The sequence below is a fragment of the Aphelocoma coerulescens genome, chromosome 5 (assembly GCF_041296385.1).
Source record: "Aphelocoma coerulescens isolate FSJ_1873_10779 chromosome 5, UR_Acoe_1.0, whole genome shotgun sequence".
Classification (NCBI taxonomy): domain Eukaryota; kingdom Metazoa; phylum Chordata; class Aves; order Passeriformes; family Corvidae; genus Aphelocoma; species Aphelocoma coerulescens.
The window spans coordinates 58231379-58255103 of NC_091019.1; the positions used below are offsets into that span (position 1 = coordinate 58231379).

Genomic DNA, 23725 nt, shown 5'->3' on the forward strand with positions numbered 1-23725 from the left:
CCTTTTTGTGCATTTGCTTGGCATTGTATAGGGATTTAACATTGAATTAGCTATGATGCCTGCCTTTATTTTTAAACTATTATGCAGCGACTGCCTTTTACAGTATGGCATAGTGGATAATCCTTGTTCCTGGACTTAGAAAACTGCATTTGCTCACGTTAAAGTGAAATTGAAGTGAAGTTTACGAAGAATAAGTGAGTTGTATCTGGGGTTATCTTGTGGAGTTGTTTTTGTTTGTTTTCTGTACCCATTTTTGGTGATCATTAAGGTAAGTGGATCTTCCATGGTACTGGCCTTCCATTTTCCATGAATTAAAATTTGGAAGCCTCATTTTTAGAGTTTTTTTAACCTATTTTCCAGTAGAAAGCTGTGAGGATACCATTTTAAGAAGTAAACTTATGTGAATTGCCATTGCAGGAATCTCACATATTTGACCTCTTAAAAGCTATCTGAAACCAGCATTACGGATGTTAATTCTTAGTGTAATACTAATTCTGCCAATGCCTTTTAAATACTCAGTACCTGTTAACCTCCTTCATGTAGGAAAGGTATTTGACATTTAATACTTGGGAGAGTTTCATCACTGAGGAAAAATCTTTGAATCCTTTGCTGCCCTCATGCAGGGATTAGATTAGAACTTCAGGACAAGAATCTCCAGCTCCTGGTGGTGCATCAGTAGGGCAGAGTAAGTTTAGAACAGGGGTTTTGTTATTAATCCACAAACTGATAACTGACAAGAAGAGGGCCAAAAGTTCATAGCAGCTCTGAGTGCAGGTACAACAAGTTTGCACATGCTTTTGAAGCTTTGTGTATTTAGTTTATGGGAAGTGGAGGGACTAGTTACTTTTGGCATTGAGCTGCAGATTTTTTTATTTTAAACCTGTTGGAAATATTTTGCTCTAGTCCTCCAGTGCTTTGTCCTTCAGGTGAATGTAGGAGTTCTCATTGTTTTATCTTCTGTGTGTATATTATGTTTTATTTTCCTACATGAAATGTTCTCTATATCATAAGCTTTTCAAAGGTTTTCTTAAGCAGTGTTTTTAAAAAGATTTAAAGGTGTCTAGTAAAAGATTGTGCCGTTTGTTCATCCACTTTCTGTTGCATTATTAGTAAATTCTTTCTGGAGTTGGAGATACAGCTGTGGAGCATAAGATGCCTTGAAGTTGTGTTACTAGCTCGATGAAATCTGAATGTCTTCTTCAGTATGTCTGAAGAAAATACCAGAGGAAGCACTTTTGTTTATGAAATAGTGTATTCTGTGCATTGGGCCATGTGAGTCTTGCCCTCTTGCCCAATTTTTTCTGATCAGGCAGACAGATTAAAAGGAAACACGGAGAAGAAGAGGTTATATAAGACATGTAAAAACTTGTTACATACAGTGATGGGAGCACAATTGGAAATGTAGCCAACTGAGTTCTGGCATATGTTTTCTTTGATTTTCTGCTCTAATTGCCTGCTGTGACTGTGACTGCTATGTGTGTGATTAATCTTGTAAAACTTTGTGAACCCCCAGTGATAGATAATAGCAGCTGAAAAACATTAAATTTTGTTATGTGTAAATTGAGAATGAACACCTTGTGTGTTGGAAATGATCTGTTGACTCCTTGGATAGTGTAGAGAAGTACCATCTGATTTGATCAAAATGTTGAAAGTTTAATGCAGAATTTGGATTTCAGAACAGCTTTCAATAAGTCAAATGAAAAATGGCTATTTGAAATTAAATAATTCAATAATTTTTTCAAGAATAGAGAGATAGTTGTTAAATGCTGTTAAGCATCTAGTAGTTTTGTTTATTTGTCCACCTTGACATACTTGCATGTGCAAAGTATAATTTAGAAAAAAAATATAGAAATAGTACCTGCAGCATGTTATATGTTCCATCTGTGTTTTCATGCAACTTACTCTTGAAGAAATAATTACTCAGGTCCAAAAATTATTTACCAGTTTATTTGATATAACTGATAATTATATTAAACCATTTCTTTTACACAGTATAAAGTTCCCGTAGAGCCTAAAAGCTATGTGACAAACACAGAAGTTTTTGTCTAACACTCTGTGGATTGATGCTGTTTCAAAATATGGAAAGCAATCTTTTTTTTGTTGTTTAAATACTTCTAGCTCTATATGGCTAAAAATTAAGATGCTTCAGAGTTTTTTTCAGAAACATCTACATTTTTGATTAAAAGATGGCTTCAAACACAACAGCTCTAAGAAACTATAACGATAAAAGGCGAGTTGATACTTAAAGTTACTGCATACTAGCTATTACGAAGGATTTTAATATCTGAACTTGGAATAAAAAGGGGAGCATGTCACATTTCTTACTCTTATGTGTCTGGATGGCAATTACAAGAAAGGAATGCGGATGGCTACATAACTTTTTGAAAGTAACACAAACCAACTTAACTTGATGGGTAGTAATAGGGTAGATTCCAGATTCTGTGAGAGAAGGTGGGAAACATGCTTTGTGTGTTTTTGTCGACATAACTTGAAACTGTGGGGATTTCATCTTTGTCCGACTTGTTGGAGCCGTCGCCATGCGGACTGAAATGTTCAGAGCAATTTGTATTCCATGCATCTACCAGCTGCTCTGCTTGGTTTTCTCTCTCAATGGTGGTAAGAAAATCTTTTAAAACCTGCTTGAATATGTAGACTATTTCCCAGGGTAAAACATCATTTTCTGCCAAAACTTCACGAAATCTAGAAACAAACAAAAATTGAAATCTAATCATTGGCGCTGAAAACTTTTCTTCTCTGCTCATTTGGGGTGGGGGAGGAGGAAGTGACTGCATTCTGGTGTCATTTTTTCCTTGCTGCCACATTTCCCCACTCACCTCCCCCAGAAGATTGTAAGAGGAAAAGAGCTCTTGACAATGCACTGGCTGTGCTCCAGCTATTGTGGATTGAAAATGGTTGTGATTGGGTAGGCTCTTTTTTTTTTTTTTTTTTTTTTTTTTTTTGGGTCCATCTGGGTAACTTGATTTAAACTGACTTTGCCCTTAGGTATATTCTGGGCTTTAAAAGGCAAATGGACTTATTCTGTTGTTTCTGAGTTCCCAGAAAATGTACGTAAAATGCAGGGATAGGAGAATTTTTCTTTATAAAATATGTGGAGGGATTTTTTTTTTTTTAATTTTTTTTTTTTTTTAATTTACAGTGATTTTCTAGTTTTTAGGAGCTTTCTGGTATTGTGGACAGCAAGGCTGGATTTCTGCATAGTAGTGCATTGCATTAGTCCTTTTATTTGATTTTTAGTTACTGGGTTGCTATTTAATAAATAATAGGGATAAGAAACAGGAAAAACTGGAAGCATCGAAAGGTCATATGAGATTTCCTTTGTTTGGATTAGACCAGGAAAATCCTGATTTAAAACTTCCTTCAAGTGCAACATATTAAAGTGATGATGTAATTTCTAAAACACCTGTAAAAATGTGCTCCAGTTGCTGGTCATTGCCGCTTTTGAAGACCAGAGCCAAATACAAACTTTGATTAGGTAGAGAAACATCTTACTTGTGATAGAGAGTTCAGAGTCAGGGAAATACGAAACAATTACCTGCTGAGAACAGTTCCTGTTTGGCAAGGCTGGATTTGTGAGCACAGAACTTCGAGCTGCCGTTGCTCAGTAGCTGGAATTGTTGCTTGAGGGTTTTGGTTCTTGAGCCAGTTGTAATCCATGCCCGTTTTCTGGACTTTCTGTTCATTTTCAATCTCTTGCACCAGTCTTTCACGCTCTTTCAGGTGCCATTTCAACTCCCTCAATAGGGTTTTTGTAACTACTTCTGATCCAGGACATCTTGTGGGTTTGCAGGAATCAGTTTTTGACCATTTCATCCAGCCGAAAAGTGGCATTTTTAAGCTGTGAGGGGAGAGGAAAAAAATGAGTTTTGCTTGTGTGTGTCCAACTGATTTAGTTCTTTTTACCTGTAGACTTCCTTCTTAGGAACTGAATGTTTGAATGAGACTTTTTTAATGATCATAAAATAGTTTGCTGTACAAAATCACCAGGCCATCATGAAATGCGGCAAGCCTTACACACCTTATAATTTTTCCTGTCTCTTTTCTGAGTTAACATACTATGTGAAATTTACAGCATTTGAAAGTGTATATCTATTGTCTTGGAAATATTTCATATTTTATCCTGGAAGTATATATGATTAAAAAAAAAACCCAAACAAAACCAAAAAACCCCACAAACCCCATCAAACTAACAAAAAACGCCCCCAAACCCCACAAAAAACCCAGTCAAATAAGAACACTCCCTCCCAACAAAACACAAAGCCCCAAACCTCCGAAATTTGAAGTTACACATACATTTAAAAATGAAATTAATTAATTGATAGTTAAGTACTGGAACTTTGCAAGATCTGGTTTTACAACGTTGGTATCAATTTTTATTTTAAATATTTTAATTAAATTATTGTTCACATAATCTGGAAACAGAAATCTGGTAGAATAGACTTTTAAATTGCAGTTTGTAAGAAATCATGCACACACAAGCATGCAAATTGGAATAAAATAACATAAATTACCTTTGCAATTGTCTGTCAACAGTGTTGTTTCAGGTGGGTTTGCTTGAAGGTCTCTTATTCTAGCATATCCCGTTTGCAGGTTGTTAGTACTGCTGGAAGAAAACAAGGGGTTTTTTTCTCTTTTTCCTTTTTTTTTTTTTTTTCATTTACTCAAACTGTGCTCAGAAAAAATTACTTTCTGTACTGAATATGACAGTTTAAGTTTTTCTGCTTTTAAGGTTCTTTTTCATCCTCTGTACTGGGGAGAAGCAGTAATCCATTTAACCTAACATGGTCTCTTAAATACTTTCTACCAAGTCCATTAAGATCTCCTACCTTTGAATTGAGTTCTGCCGATGGCAGCAGTTTGAAAAAAGATGGTAACAATTTCAAATGCTTGTTGCTAAATCCATCCAAATGTATTGTTGGCAGTGAGATGAATAATGATAGTCTGAAGCAGCTACAGACGTGCTTGTAGCTAAAGTTAAGGCTGTCGTATGATGTGATGCTTGGCTGTGCATAGCTGTAGGTCACAGTTTAGAGCTGTATTTTTATGCCCGTAGAGTGCTAAAAATAACTATGTTGCTTTTATCATCAAACTAAACTTTCAGGCCATTGAGATGCTGGAAGACTTATCTCCCATTAGAGGGGGATCAGGCTGTTCTGCTGTCATTTTTAAACAGCTAAGAATAGTTTTTCTCTAGTAAAGATCATCTAAAGCTTTTGTTAAGTGAGTGTTGACAGAAAAGATGTATTTGACAGTTGCTCAGGATTTTGTTGCTACATTAAATGCTTCTTCCAGATGAATTTCATCAATCTCATGGTTCTATACTTTTTCATTACTGTGCATAGCTGTTAGCATTTTTAATTAACATTTCAAATGTGTTTAAAGAAGCCAGACTGTAACACCTGCAGTGTGCCATGAAAGACACGTTAATCTAATTAAAGGAATAGAATGATAAGGAGATGCAAATTGAGGTCAAACTGATGTAAAAAGCCCAGAATTGTAAGTCTTACCGTAGACATTGCTTCTCTCTGAACTGGCTGTCAGCTGCCTGCTCCCTCTTTCCTTGATGAATATTTTGAGCATATCCATTTTTAAGGTTCATTCTCGGGGATGGTGCTGTGCACGCCAAAGGTTGCTGAAGGAGCCATTTTCCGTTCCAGTTATCCGGTCTCTTCCTATTAATCTAAACAGTAGCCACGGTTTAAGAAATGCTGCTTTTCTTGCCCTTGTTCTAATGACTGTCTTTGCTTCTCTTAAGTATTTTTAATTCCTACCTTTTTCCCTCCACTGGTGTGTTGAACTGTTGGGAGAACAAAGGTTCTCTAAATTTGTTCTAGATGTCATACAACATAAAGGATGACGTGTATGGCTGTTATTAAAGCTGATACTACTTATACATTGGAAAAATTCAAATGTCAGTATTAATCTTCTTCAACTGGAAGGTTTTCACATTGCATTGTATGTGGTACTATGAAAAAGGAAGGGAGCTAGGTTTATGATGACAGAACTGTCCTGACAGATTTTCAGATGAAATTAAAATGCTCCTTGCCACCTCCTTTACAGCACAGTTAACATGTCACCACTTTTTTCCACTGTATCAATCTGCAAGTAAACTGCTGTACAGTGTAAAACCATTGCAGTGTCTTTGTAAATTAGAGATGCCTACTAGAAGGTGTGCAGAGTAATTAAATGAGAAACCTACAACTTAATCTTCGGTTACATCATTGAAGATTCAAGGCAGGATCCTGAGGGTTATGTTTATCTTTCCATTGATAGGAGAGCATTGAAGCTGAAAATTTGTATTGCTTCTACTTTTGTATCCAATTCAGGTGTGTATTCAGGAAGAGATGACTGCTCGTGTGGGGCTGGCACTGGAAACTGGACCTCAAAAGTACAGCAGTAGTTTATGCAGTTTCTATCCATGGTTATCTGCTGGGAGCTTTTTTTAAGAGTTAAAATTCTACCCAACTGTCCCTAAATGTATTTGTGGATCTGCAGTGCTGTGTCAGGGTGGAAGTTTTGCCTTGACTTAGGCTGATAGTGGGTCTGTTCCCTGAAGGCACTGTGGAGTTTGTCTTTATTAGTAACTTAGTTAATAATGTCTTAGTGCCTAACTCTGAGCGTCCTCAGTCAGAATAACAAGTGTTCCCTGGTGCGTATGCAGAACAGCTCCTGTAGTCATGTGCTGGGTTTATTCTGTTATTTTTTTTTACCCTGAATATAAATTACACTCAGTTCCGTTTACTCCTTGATTTTCCAAGGTATATTTAGGGAGTCTGTTATTCATTCTTAATTTGTCTGAGGTGAAAGGATTGTCAGTGTGGTGTTAGTACCTGTCATGTTAAAAGAATTCCTCCAAAGGTGGTGTTTGCACCTATGGTGATGGGTGTGTTCTGGGTATGGTTTGTACTGAAGAGCTGCAACCAAACCCAGCATTGCTGGGAGAACCCTCATTTTCAAAGTGATTTTGTTCTGCCATGTGGATGGCTTGGTGTGAGGGAGTGCAGGTATGGTTAATGGCTCTACTAACCTGAAAGTATCTGGTACTCAAAATCTCATCTGTTCAAGTAGTTCCTCTTTTGTCTTTTCCTGTTTGATATCACAGATGTAAGGGGGAACTTGACAATTAAGATGTAAGTTAGAAATAGTGCTTGCTTTTATTTTTTTAAAGTTAAAATTTCTGTCAAGTTTTATGTTGAAGGCATAGCACAGCTACAGAGTAAAGATATTTATGTACACTTAGGACGTGAGTACAACAGACAACATACAGATTTGAGTAGTTGAAACTTGCCACAGGGATATAGAAAATGCATGTTTTGGGGGTGCTGAATATGCCTGAATTTTGACTTCTTTGGTGCAAAAGCAAAGCTTAACTCCAAGAGAGTGCGTTAAGAATGACAGTGGGGTGGTTTTGTGAATATTTGCAGGACATTAGCGTTTGAAATGAGTGAATTCTTACTTGAAAATCATCGTGACTAACTATACCATCTACGTTGAGAAGATGTGGCTGTTTATGACGAGATAATGTTTCTCAGCTAGAAAGAAATGACACAAGATGTTTATTTTACCCTGTCTGCTGCTTTTTGAAATACCTTGAAAGCTTTTTCTAAAAAAAAAAAAACAAACAAAAACCCACAAAGTAAAATAATGCTTTTAACACAGGAAACTTAAATATTTACATGATGTGTGATTAAGTTGTACATTCTGAATATGACCTTTCAACACTACAGCAATGAATAACTTACTGTAATAATGCAGAAGGCATATTCCTGAAACAGGCTTATCATGCTTGCAAATCTGCTACTCTCACAAAGAATAAATGTCCTCTAGGGATCAGCTGTTTTTCCAAGTGTAGTGTTTTCTTATGAACAACTATTGCTCCAATTGTATTCTGGGAGAAAAAAGCCACAAATTAAAGTCAGCTCTGAGTTACAGCAAGAAGACTTTAGTCATAAGACATGTGCCTCAACATCACATACACAAAGTTCCTAAACTGACAACCAGGTCCTGTAATAAAAAAGGCAGTCTAGTTAAACCTGGGGCTGCTGCTGTGCCTGTCTTTAAGGTCTATGAATTCAGTACTTACTTGTGCAGATGTGGCGTGCTGTTGGACAAAACACTTTTTTTTTTTTTTTTTTGACAAAGCCAGTTTGAGAAGAAGTTGGTGCTGAACAGCAGTTAATTCAAAACCAGCTCCATTTAACCAAATATTATACTGAGGTGAGGATCCAGGCATGATAAATGGTGAGAATAGTTGGAGGAGAAGCTTCTTAATCTTTTCTTTGAAAAATTTTACGGCATCTGTACCGTCTGAGATGTTATTGGCTCTTGTAATTGAAAGGGACAATAAGTACAGCTCTCTTTATGAATGAGGCATATGTCACAGACTCAGTGTGACACTGAGAAATTATTATACTAATTCTTACTTGACCAAAAGTGCTGATAGCAGGTCATAACGATTGCTACCTAGCTAACATTTCAACATACTGGTGTAGTGTTACGTGTTCTGTAATTCTTTCTTACTATCTTTTGCTAATAATCATATACTGTGTTTTGCTGCCATAGATTTTGTGTGAAGGGCTGGTGATTTTTGTGGGTTAAGCTCCATAGACACCTCAGCACCACAGAGCACCTCACTTAAACTTTGCTTCCCCCTCAGTGGAATAGGGGATGAGGAATGGAACAGAGAAAGAAAAAGAAAAACTTGGGTTCAATATAAAAGCTGTTTTAAGAAGTGGAACAAGAGAGAAAAACAAAAAAAAGTGATGCAGAGGCAGCCACACATCACCTCTCATGGGCAGACCAATGTCCAGCCAAGTTATGAACAGTAGATGGCAAACTGAACTGAAACCCCACTCTTTTCCCTTTTTGTTGGTGAGCATGACACTACATGCATCTTTCTGGTTTGTTTGTGTTGCCTTCCTGGTTATGTCCCCTCCCAAACCCTTGTGCACCCTCCAGCCTATTTATGGGGCAGGGGAAGGTACAGTGTAAGAAACAGCGAGGTCCTTGATGCTGTGCAAATGCTGTTCAGCAGTAACTAAGACATTTGTTTTCAGAAGTGCTGATTTAGTCACAATTTTAAAACACAGCATCATGGAGGTGCTATGAAGAAAATAACCCTATTCCAGCCAGCTCCAGAACAGTTACAAAGAAAGGTTACCAATGGTCCCATCATCTGAGCAGAGAGAGATTTCATAATATAATTTATCCATAGCTAGCAGCTTGGATGGTTTCCTTCCATTTTTAAGTGCAGCACCACTCTTTGGGTGTAATCAACTTTGTAGTGTATTTTCTTTTGATTTGACAGAACAATTTGCTCGGGCTGTTTTGGGCTACAGACAGATGGTGAGTCTACTTCCTCTGATCACTTCAGACAGCATTTGACTACTGCTTTTGGTTTTTTAACAGTTATGAGCATAATTTGCCATAAGTCTACACAAGAGGCCTCCTGGTAAGACTCCACATTTGGTCCTTTGCTGTGACAGTGAAGAACAGAATAATTTTCTTTTAGCGGTGTTAACTGACAGAAGTTTGAGTAAGCTGTCATTGCACTTCTGGTGCTGAGATGAATAAAACCAGGACGTGTTTGAAGCTGATTTCTTCCAGTTGGACTGTGTAACATTAATGTCTCTGGTGCTGATGACACTTCACTAATAGGCAGGGGAGTTTTAGGCATCAATTTGAAATTGAGGCTATCCTGCTTTTAATACTAATCTTCAGGAGCATTCTTCTAAATTCAGAGCAGTCTCTTACTTGCATTTTATTTTTCTCAGAGATTTATTTAATCTGGATTTTACCAAGTTGGTGACCAAATGCAGAAAGAGAAGCTCATCAGCAGCTCATCTAGAAGAGTCCAGTTCTTTGAAGCCCAGCAATTCATCCTACTGACATAAAATCTCAGAGCAGAAGACAGTTAATTTGAGGATTTGGGCTGTTTCATCCTGGCATTTGTGCTTGTTAAGTTTCTTGTATTTTAACTGTGAATAAGGTGCAGAGTTACTGGTTTGATATATGTGAAGTATTTTTGAGTTGTTGAGTTTCCACAGTCTGTCCAGTTCCAAACATTTGCATTTGAATTTTTCAGGATTCCACAGAGTTGTTTTAGTGCTCTTGCCCCCCCCACTCCCCAGCCTAGTTAAGGTTTTAAAACAGGCAATCTGAATTACACCTGTGAGTAAGAGCAGTACAAGCCTTTTAAAATGCTTATATATGGAGACTTTATCACTAAATCTAGCAAATTACATTTTAGAACAGCTCTCTTACTGGGAAAAAAGCATGCACCTCACTGATTCGTAGATTCTTGAAATAATAGATAGTGACTTTGTGAAATCTGTATTTTAGTTTTTAATAGGTCACATTTATTCTGAATTCTATTAATTCAGTCTGTTTTTGTGCCTGAAGCATGGCTTTTGAATGACAGTACATGATTTCATTGAAGTTAGTGTATTTCTGCAGGTAGGACTGATCTTTTGTATAGAAAACCACCTTCCAATTAAAAGGAAAGAAATTTTTAATATGTCCTTCAGTAAACCCAGTGGAAGGTTATTTACTGTCATGGCAAATGTTCAGTTATGTAAAGTGTCACATTACTTTAGTTTCAGAAGAGAAGCTTTGAAACAGTCTACTGTATATATCTTACTAAAATTGTACGGCAAAATACTGCTCTGTATGTTATAAGGTTAAGTGTTTTTTTCAAGTGATTTCCCCCCTCCCCAAAGATCTGTAAATAGGTGGACAGTTCGTGTGCGTGACAGAAGCCATGACTTGAGGCAGTCCTTCTCTTGTCATCTGTGAAATGGATGACACTAGTTTTATGTTCAACTTCTAGTCCCATGTGCATAGGATTTTTTGTGTTAAATGAGGCAGAACATAAGTAAGTAGAAAGTACATGTATAAGAATTTTTAAAAATGCAGTCCCAGAAGACTTTGATGTTTCAGTTTTGTCTCTAGGATGGACATATTCTAGAAGTTATATGGCCTTGAATAGGAGCTTCTACCCCGAAATTAGGTGGTTAATAGAAATTTTTTTGAAATTGGATAAGCAAGCATCTTAATCCTTGGAATTTCATTGCATGCTTGGGTATTTTCTTCATACAGTCAGGTGTGCTGCGTAAGCAATGCTTATTTTATTTTTTTTTCAGGGAATAAGATTACATATATCTGTTAGTTTAATAAACTTTTTTTAAGCATTTCTTCCAGAAGCATTAACTGTGTTCAGTGTAGGCATTGGCATTGTAGTTAATTTATGTCATCAGAAAGGGCCAAACAAATTACCTGTCATAGTTATGGTTGAGATTGGGCTGTTGATTCTAACTTGAATGTATGCGAAAATGCTTTGGTGGTTATTATTTCAAGGGCTCAAATACACTTTATTTACTCAGTATACTCTGGCCTTGTTGATTTATTAGAGGTCATTCTATAGCTTGAAGAAAAGAAAGACCTTTCTCTAGCTGAATTTGTTTAAAGAAAGGCACCCTCAGTGTATTTGAAAGCATTTACAATCAAATGTGTCAACAATTTTTGGTGTTAAACTGTGTTTCCCTTCTAGTAATTCCCCTGAAGTGGCAGCTTGTATTTAATTTTGTGTTTAAAAATACCTTGTTTCAATCAAATGCTCAAAATTAGTTTGACTGGGCATGTGTACCAAGATTACTCATATTTCAGAAGAACGCTACCGTAGTTAAACCACATGATACGAAGTGAGGAAAGAATCCTGTTACCTCATAAGACAGTGTTAATTCTTTTCCAAGCAGAGGAGTGCACCTCTTTGCCTGGATGGAAGGGGTCTTGCCAGCCACTGCTTGTCAGGCTCAAAGTTCTGTCTGCTACTTCTGAGAGTGTTTCTAAAAATAGGTAGGTCTTGAAATGTACACACCTTCATGGGTAGAGGATGTACCAAGAGTTACTTGTTGAGTGAAGTCACTGATTGTGTTCTCAGCGCTTTATAACTTTGCCTTTGTCCACCTGGGGTGAACAGAGTGTCACATGGTTGCAGGTTCAGCCATAGAAATCTGGCTCCTTTAGAGAATGAAATACACCCTTGATATGCATAAGATCAAATTCACCTACTTTTTAAAATGAGGGATATGGAAGAAAAACCAGAATATTTAAAATCTCCTGCATTTCCTTCAGTTTGTGACTTGAAATTTCAGTGATTGTGTTAGTCACAAAAATGCTTTTTTACTGCTTCTTAATTTGGTAGAATTTTGGCTGTTTTGTATGTGCAGCTGAAAAGGCTGGAAGCTGGAAGGCCTAGGGAATAGGTACTGTAACATGGCAGGTGTACCAAAGATGGGTTTTCACTGTCAGGAAGAATAGAAATGGGGAAGAAATAACTGGTGTATGGAACAGACAGGTGATTCATAAGTAGAATCCAGAAAAGTCCCTTCATTAGCACAGCCTTTCTCTAGCCTGGAATTGATTTGAATTTCTGAATCTTGTTATTCTTTTGCTGTCAGCAAATTTTGTTCAAAATCATTAAATTTCCACCTAAGGGAAATTTCTTTCTCCAGGTATATAGGATGATACCTCCCACTGATGGCATATTAATGATTACTTAGAAGGAGTCTATCATTCTGGTGATGTAGGAGAGCTCCAGGGGGCTTCATAGGGATTTCTTTCCATTTTGCTTAATACCCCCCGTTATTCTGTAAGCTTTTAATTTTATTAATGCTGAAAGGTACAGCATTAAAACATCAATAAATGATACAGCAAAGCTTATTTGTTCATTTCATATTCCCAGATGTAATTTTCCAGTTGCATATTATTTTTCTCAAGACTGGGGCCTGATTTGGTAAGTCAAGTGCATAATTTTCATTCCTAACGACTGGCTATTAAATATCTTGTTTATTCATTGTGTAGCCTGAGGTTTATTTACTGCGTGCTGTTTTCTGAAGACAGAAAACCTAAATCTTGAAATAAAATATTCAGATATTAAAAAAAAAAAAATATCTGTTCTCACAAATGACTGAGGTCATGCTGTCCTCATTTTCCTCAAGCTGTACAGGCAAAGGTTGAAAGCACATATATATACATATATATATATGTATATATAAATATACACATATATATATATATGTATATATACACACACTTCTCGGAGCCGGTTTTGAAATGCTTAAGAGTCTTAAAATTCCAGGAGTTATAATTAATTAATGTCTATTTGTTTATTTATTTAGTTATTATTGTTCCTTATCTGTTCCTTAACTGATTTCAGCTACTGCTTAATACTGATGCATCTGCAAGGCCTTAACTTTGAGCAACATGCACTGTCCCACCTTTCCCAGCCTTAGCCCCTCAGTGGGAGTTTTCTATTGCAGTGATTTGCTTGCTGTTGTTCAGGGCTCTGACAGTCAAGCAATACCTGCTGCTCTGTGACAGCACTGACTGCTTGCACTGGATGGCTTTTCCTCTCACGGAGAGCCTAAGGAAAAGTTACATTTACTGCATAACCAGGTTTTATTTTCAGAATATGGGTGTCCAGTGCACTCAGTGAGGCTGCAGGTTTATGGAAGTGAAAAAATAATTGGTTAGATCTGTAAAATCTGTACAGTGTGTGCATACAGTGCTGCTCAAGTGAGATTGTGCAGCCAAGCTTCATTATGGTATTTTCAGCTACTGAGTGCTTGACTTTGATACCATAATCGAATTTTTGGGTTTTATTTGTGTTAAATATACACTCAGTAGAATAACTTACGTTGCAAGTATATGAATTTTTGTATATATTGTCTCAGATTCAGACCTTTTGAGGAGTGTTTCAGAAGGGTTTGAGTTATGCAAGTGTTGGAAGTAGGCAGCTGTTGCTCACGTAGCCATTGTGCAGATGGCTGCTGAACCTTGCATTAAGAAATACTTGAGGTCTGGGGGAAATTGCTGTAGATCTATGCCCAAAATATTGTTAAAATTGGATCAGAAGCTATTTCCTACTGTGTTGGCAGCAGTAGGTGCTAAGTACTTAGTGTTCTGTTCTGAACTAGGCTGAGTGAATTGTCTATAGCAGAGCCAAGCTGGCACAGAGTTTGCCTTGGCAGAGAAGGTGGGTGCTCTGTGGCATCAGAATCATGGGAATTTCCCTCTGTTGAGGGCTGTGTGACGTAGTGCCGTGTTAAAAATCTCATGTAGCTTTCAGTGTCATTGTCCTTGGAGTCAGCGTTGCCTGTTTTTTGGGTCAAGAAATAAAGACTTCCACAGCAATGTCCTTTCATAAGACACAGAAACAGTTTTGCTGTGCCTCAGTGAATTGCTGCATAGGAAAGGCTTGCACAGGGCCCCGTTTAAGTTAATGTGCAAAACTGTAATTTCAACCCTTAGTTTGTATTTTTTTAAAAAAACCCCACTTTTGATGTGTTCAAAAGTCTTCTATGTTTCTATGTTAGTCTGTGATTTAATAACCATACAGTTAATTGTTGTTTACACAATATGTTATTCTCTGGTGAATTTCATGTGGATTTCTTCACACTGTTTATGTAGAAGAGACTTTTAAAAATCTAATTTCATTACATTTATATCACTACTAACATTTCTTGTATGTAATAGATTTCCATAAAATTCAATGATCAGGTGATTGTGTTTTTTTCCCTGACCACCATAATTTCTTGGCTTCCAGTCAAAATTTTATTCTTAAAAGCAGTTGAGATGATTGTGTTTCCTCCTGTCTTCTTCCCCTGTCCGCAGAGAATCATGCAAGAATTAAATGTATTTTCCTAATTGTATGTGTCGAGAACTGATGAAACAGAGCTATTTTATCTTTGTTGAGAAGAAATTGTAGTCCTTCATTAGAAGAGAAATTCCTAGGTATTGAAGACTTAAAGGATGGTATTTTGGGAGCTCAATCTTCTTGAGTCTAAACAAAAAGATTTAATATGGCATTTTCCTCAGGCTAGTATCTTAATGCATAGACTAATTTTTTTTTTCTGAAGTTTGTTCATTGAAGTAGTTCCTGCATGACATGGAGAACTTCCTATATACTGCTGTTATTTCCAGAGATACCAAAGACTTGGATTAGGAAGCATTTATTGATTTACCATTCCTTTCCTCTTCAGACTGCCTATCTCAGAGAGCGTTGGAACTGAATATAGTAAAAAATACAGACAAGCAGAGGAACAAGAGCTGAATGTAGCTGGAAATGATCAGCATGTCTATAAACCAGGTAAAAAAAGAAATTAAATTATTTACTTCCTATTACAAACTCAGATAAACCTGTCCTTTTTCTCCCTGTTGTCTTTACCCTATGTCCTTCTCTAAGCAAAACTATGAATGTATTTGTTAGCTTAGTGTGAGGTATGTGCATTAGTTTGTTATATATAAAGCATGGTATTAAAAAGTAAACACCTCATTCTCTGGAAACCACAATATATAATGCTGTTGCATAGATAAATGTGCACACATCTGGCTTGTTGTATTGGTAAATGTAGATAATGTGATTGAAATAAATCTACAAGAAAAAGATACTACTCACTAGATTCATGCCTTTGTTCTGTTTTCCCATTTTCTATTTGTATTTCTCTATGTACTTGATTGTTGCTTTGAGCTACCTTTAGAGAGAAATTAGGTTGCACTTCTTTTCTAGGAGCTCTGGTAGAAGCAGTGTAAGGCTGACTCACTTGTCAGGGCAGCTCAGCTTCAAACGCTTACTGTGCCTCTTAATTTCCAAATTTGTTAATGTAGCTGATTTCATGAGAAAAGGACATTTATGTTTTATCGGTCTGTGTGTCGTTCTCTTCATACTTTCTGTACACCTTTGCTGGTGTACCAAAATGTGACAAATTAAGACATTTTCTAGAAATTACTGTCCTTCAGTGCATCTGCAAATTCTCTGGCCTCTGGAACTCAGGCTGATGAAGCCGCTTGTGGGATCTGTCCTCAGCTGAGACGCAGTAGGGGCCCTTGTCCAGTTCACCACGTGCAGTGTGCCTCATCGTCTGTCCTAACCACAAAATACTGTCTTTTGTTCCCTTGACATTACATAAAATCTGTGGGAGGGAGTTATTAAAAGGTGGAAATGGGGGAATAAAGAGACTGGAAGGAGCTTCCCGTGTTGTACTTCAGGAATGTGGTATTCCCTAGTCCTTCATGTGCTTTGCTAGGTAGGGAGAGACAGCAACAAGTTGAATAAGTTTTGTAGATGTTTCTTTAATAATACAGTGGTATTGATTAATGCAAGGAAATACCATAGCTCATTCAATACCTTTTACCTATTAAATCAGAATTCTGTCTAAAAAATAGACTAGCAGCTTTAGCAGCCCTAGTCATTAGCATGACTTTGGATGGGACTGATGCTAGCAGTGTTCCTTCTGTAAAAGAAACAGGATTATAACTTAGGGATTTTAGGAAATACTTCTGTGTAGTCATCCTCGTACGTTATTTTATAAATACCTTTTTTCTTTTGGTCTACCCTAAAATATTTGTCCTTGAAATTTATACCTTCTCATATTTATTCTCACCTTCCACTTGTAACTTACTGAAGCAGCATCTAGTTAGCAAAGAACCTTAAAAAACGACTAAAGTATTGGCATATTACGTAATCTCTTACTATTAATCTGTTAGATATATTCCTCAGTCCCTTGCCCCCCTTCTCCCTGTTCTGTTCTTTGTCTGTCTCATTGTCTGGAGTCTCAGTTGCTTCAGGAGCTGTTCGTGCAGTGTTGATGCCTGCCTGCTCTCATCAGTGCTCTGCTCCCAGCGGTATGTGATCCAGTGGCAGACTCTAAGCAAACTGGATAGTGACAGGACTGGAACATTCCTACGGCGTTCTGAGGCTGAGCTGCCAAATCCCACCTAGATAACATAAAAACTTCAGAAAATCCTGGTTCTTACTGCTATTAGCTTTGACTTGCAGATAGACTCAGAAATACTGTGTTAGGATAGTAGAATAAAAAGCATAAGTAGCATAAGAATTGTGCTGTTAATTTCATTGTTTATGTGTATGTTGTTCCACATTTGAGGCTGCTTTTCTCTAATGTAGTGTGCTCATCATTCAGATTTCAAGAGCTTGAAGATGTATTTGTAACTATCAGCTATATTGATCTGGAAGTGTATGTTCTCCTCAAGAACATGAGAATTGTCATAAATGATGAAGGATTTATCTAGACCAGGACCTATGAGTCGAGCTGTGTTGAATACAAATGTAGTCAAGAAATGACCTTCACAACATGGACATGAGAAACTGATTTTCTCTGAAGGTTCTGAATTGGTATCCCTTTTGTAGCTTCTTTCTCTCAGATTGCTGTTCTAACTATAGGCAATATTTTCTGTGCAAATTGATAGCCTGTTTGAAGTCTTGCAGTTACTGAAACTGCTTATGTTTGTACTGCTTGTGCCTCGTTACTTGACGAAATTCTATTGAGTTTAAATCTTGTGCTTTCCAATTTCTTTGAAAGAGCATATGCTTTTATACTCAGAGGACAAACAGAAATGCCTGATCTGCTTCTGTGTTGGGGAAACAGATCATCAGGGAACTGCATTTAGAGTTCTGCTTCTGCAGAAATGGTAGAAATGATACTGCTGTGAAAAGAAAGTTGAAGTGATTAAATAAAAGCAGAAGAAAATTCTTTGTCATAACTGTTACCAAAACAAGTAGAGCATTAGCAGTTCTTCCCTGGCCCACCAGGCTCATTTCACATTTGGTACTGGCTCTTCCAGGCTCCACACACTTTTGATTCAGTGAGGTCCCTGGGGTGTTGTGCAGAGAGAAACCTTCCAGACCTGGATGCATGGGACACTTATCACTTTAACCATCTAGTAGAAAATATTTTTTTCCAAATTTGGGTATTTTGAACTGTACAGACTAGAGTTTTGCACTTCAGAAAGCTTCAAAAATCCTTAGTTCTTTTTTCTTTTTTCTTTTTTTTCTTTTTTCTTTTTTTTCTTTTTTCTTTTTTTTTTTTTTTTTTTTTTTTGCTTTAGCGGACACTAATTATTTTCATGAAGCTTTGTGGGTGGCAGCATTATTTTTCTGTTCTCAGTCTTCATGATTTTCATGCCATTAATTGGATGTCTTCCTGGAGGTCTTCTAGGTTCCACCTGAAGTAATTGCTTTCAGAGAGAAAGAAGAAATTTAAACGTTATTTCTGATATATAAGAAACTGAATTCAGAAAAGATGCATGCCAGGAGGATTAATTGTAGGGACAGATCCTCACCCCAAAATCTTTTGTATATAAAATAGGTTCAAATTAAAGAGGATTGCAATAGAGAAGTCTCACCAGACAAGTATTTTCTTAGGAATTCTCTGGATTAAGCTCATCAAGGATCAGTCAGCAGCACCTTCATGTACTTGGTGTTTAATTCAGGTAGCACCATGTTTTGGGCAGTCTTTTTGCTTTTTGGCTCAGTGTGGCAGCCAGTTGTTAACGTGTAGCTTTCTTTTCCTATGAGCTTCCTTGCGAAGTGTAATCACTTTGTGTGTTGGTAGCTCAGCAGAAGAATGATGAATGATTTAATAAGCATCTCATTTGATTCATCTAACACGTACTTTGAAATATATTGTAAGCATCTCATTTACTTTGCTTAGTGGCAGATAGCAATACAGGTGTGCAATCTCTTCTCCCAGAACTGGTGAATATAAAAATCTAATCTTACGTTAAAGGATCTCTTCAAATTCAGTTCAGGAAATGGGTACCAGAGGGAGTATATCTGCTGTAATTACTGAGATACTGAAAAATTGCTCTAGGCACTAGGCTGTTCTAGTCATGGCAGTTGACATCTCTACAGGACTTCCATAGTACTTGAAAAGGAAGTGAACAGGCAAATTCGTCTTCCTCATAACCAACTTTTCTGTTTCATTTTTGCACTGACTCTGGATAGAGAAATTATTTATTCTGGACTGGCATTAACACTTCTTATACACTGAAATATTTTGCTTAGCCTAAATCAGCATGGGGGGCAGTTGCATGCTTCCTCAATTTACTATTTTCAGGTTGGAAGAATACTGCATTCTCTGTATGTCAGAATCCAAGGTGCAGGTTAGAGCGTGATGCCTTACGAAGGTGTGCACTGGTTGGGTCAGTTGTACTGGTCATAATAATGCTTTTCAGAAAGTATAAGCAACTGAAAAAGCAAAAGTTTGTGCCTTTCCTGCTGATAATTCTGTAGATCTGTAGCTGAATTTTTAGGTGCATCTATATAGGCAGGAATGACGTGCTTTTCTGAAGACCGGTTCTCATTGGTGGATTTATTACACATTAGATAGGAAAAATCAAAAAGAAAAACCCCAAGCAAACCCAAATGTTTGAAGGTGGTTCCACTGTATGGCATAGAGTCTACAGCTGAATGGTTTTTTAAATCAGTAGAGTAGCCTTGGAACTTTTCATAGGGGTGTACATTCAAATGTTCTCTTCTGCAGCAGGTCTTCATGGTTCAGAACAGCGACTTTCATGTTTAAAAAATAAAGGTGAAAGTCTTAAGGTCTTTTAAGATGGTTGCTTAAGTTTCCCATCCCAATTTCATTTTGTTATGTTTTTTACTAAGGATCATAATAGATTTCAGGTGGAGTTTGTCCTCAGTTTGTGGGGCATTTTCAGTGCTGTTTGGGTCATGTCAGTGTTCATCTCAAGTTGCCGGTTTGCTGAGGCCCAAAACTGTTCTCTCTCCAGGCAGAAGTCTCACAGTTGTCATGGTATTAGTTCCCTAAACAAACTCAGTAATGTTTCTTTCAGTTTAAGCACAGAAGACCTGTCTTGAAGACAAAAACCCCAAACCACACAGTGTGTAGTACTTGAAGCATGGTTATATGGCTGTCAGTTCTTAAACTCTGTATGGTGATTGTGGCTAACATTGAATCACCATTTACTTCTGGTATCATTTTTTTTTTACAAATTCCTGTGCTTAGGAGAGGGTAAGATATTGCTGTCTTAGAACTGTTATATAAAAAGCAGTATTAAAAAAAGTTATGCTTCATCAGTGAAAAAATTATATATACAAAATTAAATTGTTTTTCAGCAGGTACATGAATACTAGCAGCTGTTTCTTCTGGTTTGTTTCTTTGTGGTTTTTAATTGAATTAATTGAATTTTAGGTTAATGATTTCTTACTAATACAATGGGGTTTGTACTGAATTACAGAAGGTTATTACATGAATCCATGAATCCATTTGAATTTTTTGTGCCTCCCTCCTTATTTATAAGCACTATTTTAAAATTGCTTTCCTTTTTTACCATTTTAACTTTTTGAAATTCCAGTTGTTTCTTTGAAAACCTGATAGAAGTGGGAAGGTTATGTTGCTCTAGCAGGAATCTGCTCGCACTAGGATCTGTTCCCTAGCAGCTTGGGGTTTCTTCCAGCGTTGGTCAAATCACACACAGCTATGGATGTCTCACTTGTGACATGTTTGTGCCAGAGGGAAGCCACTCAGCCTTTGTACAGAGTTGCTGTGGCAGAATGCTATATATATGAATTTTTCTGGGGAATATATTTAGAAACTTGACCAAAAGTATTTTAAATGACAGTTAATACTCTGAAGGGATGGTGCTATCAGGTTCTGGTTTTGTTTGTGTTTAGTAGTGCTAAGTAGATCCTTGTGCAGTGATCACCTTTCACTGTTGCATTACAGAGTCCAGGTAAAAGAATTTTTCCTGTTGCAGAATGTGGCTTTAAGAGAACTCTGTTTTTTAGTGCATTATTAAACTGTCATAGTAAGCTGTCCAGCTTTTGGGGCTTTGTTTTTTAGTGTTAGAATAACTTAATTTGTATTCCTTGACACTTTGAGACAATGTGGGGGCTTGGAACGCATTGAAATGTGGCACAGAGATAAGATGCTGTTCTGCCTGCTTCTGCTTCACTGCTGTGTGAGATTGTTAGAACCTTTCCAAAGAAAGGGAGCTGTAACTGCAGTCAAGTATTTAGGCTTTAGCCTTTATTTTGAAGTAATTATTGCCTTTGTAAAAAGAATAATAGAGTTCTGTCTAGCTACTGTATTTCTTAGAGAAATAATGACATAATAAGAAGGTTTTACTGCCTGTATTTAAGTATCCATTTCACCATAATACCTGGTGAAACCCTTTTGAAGTAGAAAGCATTTCCACTTTTGATTTCATTATGCTGTGGGTTTTATAGCTAAATTATTTAATTGTAACTTGCAGAATTGTTGTTTACCACAGCCTTGTCCAGGTTTTCCCCTTCTACACCTCCAGACCTGTTCTTTTGTTTTGCGTGGTCAAACCAACTGCAGACCTCTGAGCAGAAACTCATGCTGGCACTGAAAGGTTTTTGTCCTGTATTACCCAATGACAGTGGGGACTGACTCCTGCCAAGAGACTGCAGAGTGTAGTATCACACTGAAAGGTCATCATGGTGCTAAAACCAGATTTATTTTAATTGCTAAGTGGTAGAAATATAATGGTCTTCCTGTCAATAAGTGGGTTATTTTGTACTGTGTCTCCAGTAGACTTTAAGAGGAACAACATGTGTACATAAATAAGGCATATTTTTTCAGTATTGCAAAAAATTCTTAGGTGTACAGGTAGAATTGGCAGTTGTAATGCAAACTGCAAAAATCCAGTTTTTTAAATTAAGAGAAAAGCATATAGAGTTGTATACATCCTTTACACTGATGGTGGTTTACACATAGAAACAATGTTTTTCAGAGTTCCTTCCAGTAAAACAGCAGTTGCATAAACACAAAATATCTTTAATTTACTAATATTAAAAAATACTAATTCTATTAATACTTAAGGTATGCAGCTCACATTTTAGAGATGTTAGGTTTCCAAATACTGTTGTCATAATCTCCTGCTGGTCTTTCCCTTTCTCTATTGAGGTAAGTTACTCTTGGTTATTTTTGTGCCTAGGTACTTCATTGTCTCAGTGTGAATCAAGTGATTCAACTTCTATACCAATAAGTAGGTGTAAATATTTGGATATGCCTACAGCCAAACACAGGGAAAAGGTAATGTCAGTGTGCCTTCTCTCATGGAATAAATCTGAAAATAATGTTTTATTGTGGCTTTGGGGTGGGTTTTTTGTTTGTTTGTTTTTGTTATTGTTGTTTTTTAAAAGGAAACCTCTGTTGCTGTTTTAAACGCTGTACAAAACTTTCAAGTTTTTTACAAAACCATTGCATAAAATTTCTTAGAGGAATAAACGTTGCTGTTAAACTTTCTGTTTATAGACACTCATGTAGAATATGTATGTGAGTGTGTGCCCATATTCTTTTCTGTGATCTTCTAATGTGTTTTAGAATTCCAGTTATCTCCAGATGCCTACAAGCTGATAGAAAAGATGGCACAGTGTTTTGGAGAAACTTGCTTTGTGGCTTGGAAGCTGTTGATACTTAAAATCTGTTTTAAACCCTGTTTTGAGTTGTTTTGTAGACTTAGGAGTTTTCTTGAAAAATTGTTTCAGATAGTGTCTCTGATACAGAACAATTCAGTTGTGATTGTAGAAGGAGCGACTGGCAGTGGAAAGAGCACACAGATTCCACAATATATTTTGGATTATTGCATGAGCCAGTCTATGCCCTGCAACATTGCTGTTACCCAGCCTCGGAAAGTTAGTGCCAGCAGCCTTGCCAGGTGGATTAGCAAGGAGCGATCATGGACACTAGGTGGATTTGTAGGATACCAGGTATGAGAAACCTTCAAATTGTGTTTTAAAATGCATTAAAAAGTACTGTGTATTCTGTCTTGATTGCTTGTAAGCAAATCTAGCATACTAAAGGAACATTAGAGAATCTGCTTTTTAAGTGGAGTTGCTATTTTTTATCTGTCTCCTGCTAAGTGCTTGTAATCAACTTGTAAATTTGAACAGATACAAATCCTGGTGGCACTCCCAACAGAAACATTTGTCTGCGTTGGACACATCTACATTATTAATCACTGGAATTGTTGCAGGAGAACTGTATTCTATCATTTTTCCTTTGAACTCCTTGAATAACACACTTTATCTATTTGACTTCACTACATTTACCTGTCAGTTTTGGCAAAACTTTCATGCATTTATGACTAGGTTGTTTTCTGAACATCCTGTTGTTCCTTTTTAACGTGTGAAAAACTCGAACTAGTTTTTTTCTCGTAAATCTGTCTCCTCCTTTTGCTTTGTTCAGCTCAGCTTCAAGATCGGGTCTGTCCCTCTGTTTATAAACTTGATGCCACTTTCCTCTTTTGTTGCAGGTCCTGGTGCTTTGATCAGCTCCTTGTCAGTACCCACACTGAGCTGTGGGGGTGGTGGTTTCATTGTTAGTTGGGCAACAACTCTCTGGATGAGCTGCTTTGGTTCCTCAGGCCAGTGCGTTTGCACTGGTGTTGACAGTGGGAGGGATGTCCTGAAGAGTTGTCTGCTTCTGGAGTCCTGGGAGGAATATTTGCTGGGTTTTTCTTCCTCTCTGCTTCATTCTGTTTCTTGTTGTTTCTTCCTTTCTTTCTTCCACTTAGGGTAATACGTATATGTTTGCTAACATGCATTTAGAGCTTTCTTCTTCTTCATGGGTCTGCAACTTCAGTTTACTTCCTAATGTGCTACATGTGGTGCCATTTATGTGTGTTAGGTGTTCTTTGTTACCCTTAAATTGGATTTTTGTACAGTTTTCATATCTGGAGGGTTTGATTTTTAACTGACTGTGTTAGTTGTTCATTGCATGGGCTCTTCAGCATCAGGCTTCTGCTTCATCTGTTACCCATATCTGCTTTCTTCTCTGCCACATCTTATACACAACAGCAATAACCAAAACAGCAGTCTGTTATCAACATTATCCTCCTACTAAATCCCAAAACCATA

General features: G+C 37.1%; 2 protein-coding genes across 5 annotated transcripts in view; one reads left to right on the top strand and one right to left on the bottom strand.

The window, feature by feature from the left end:
- TDRD9 (tudor domain containing 9) overlaps positions 1 to 23725 on the top strand; it is a 70716-nt gene that overhangs the window by 3502 nt on the left and 43489 nt on the right. For both annotated transcript variants that reach the window (XM_069018393.1, XM_069018394.1), the window contains exons 2-4: positions 15060 to 15166; positions 21802 to 21899; positions 22355 to 22576. In XM_069018393.1, the coding sequence (XP_068874494.1) occupies positions 21873 to 21899; positions 22355 to 22576 (249 nt within the window). In that variant the 5' untranslated portion in view covers positions 15060 to 15166; positions 21802 to 21872. The remainder of the gene's footprint in view (positions 1 to 15059; positions 15167 to 21801; positions 21900 to 22354; positions 22577 to 23725) is intronic.
- Positions 1929 to 5016, bottom strand: RD3L (RD3 like). 3 transcript variants are annotated; one of them, XM_069018403.1, is made up of 4 exons: positions 4845 to 5016; positions 4530 to 4618; positions 3554 to 3856; positions 1929 to 2700 (listed from the first exon to the last, which is right to left on the bottom strand). In XM_069018403.1, exons 3-4 carry the CDS (start codon positions 3847 to 3849, stop codon positions 2403 to 2405), a joined length of 594 nt encoding a protein of 197 aa, XP_068874504.1. In that variant the 5' UTR covers positions 3850 to 3856; positions 4530 to 4618; positions 4845 to 5016; the 3' UTR covers positions 1929 to 2402. The 3 variants fall into 3 exon arrangements, with proteins under 3 accessions (XP_068874504.1, XP_068874501.1, XP_068874503.1); XM_069018400.1 differs by having other exon boundaries at positions 4530 to 4621; XM_069018402.1 differs by lacking the exon at positions 4845 to 5016 and having other exon boundaries at positions 4530 to 4831.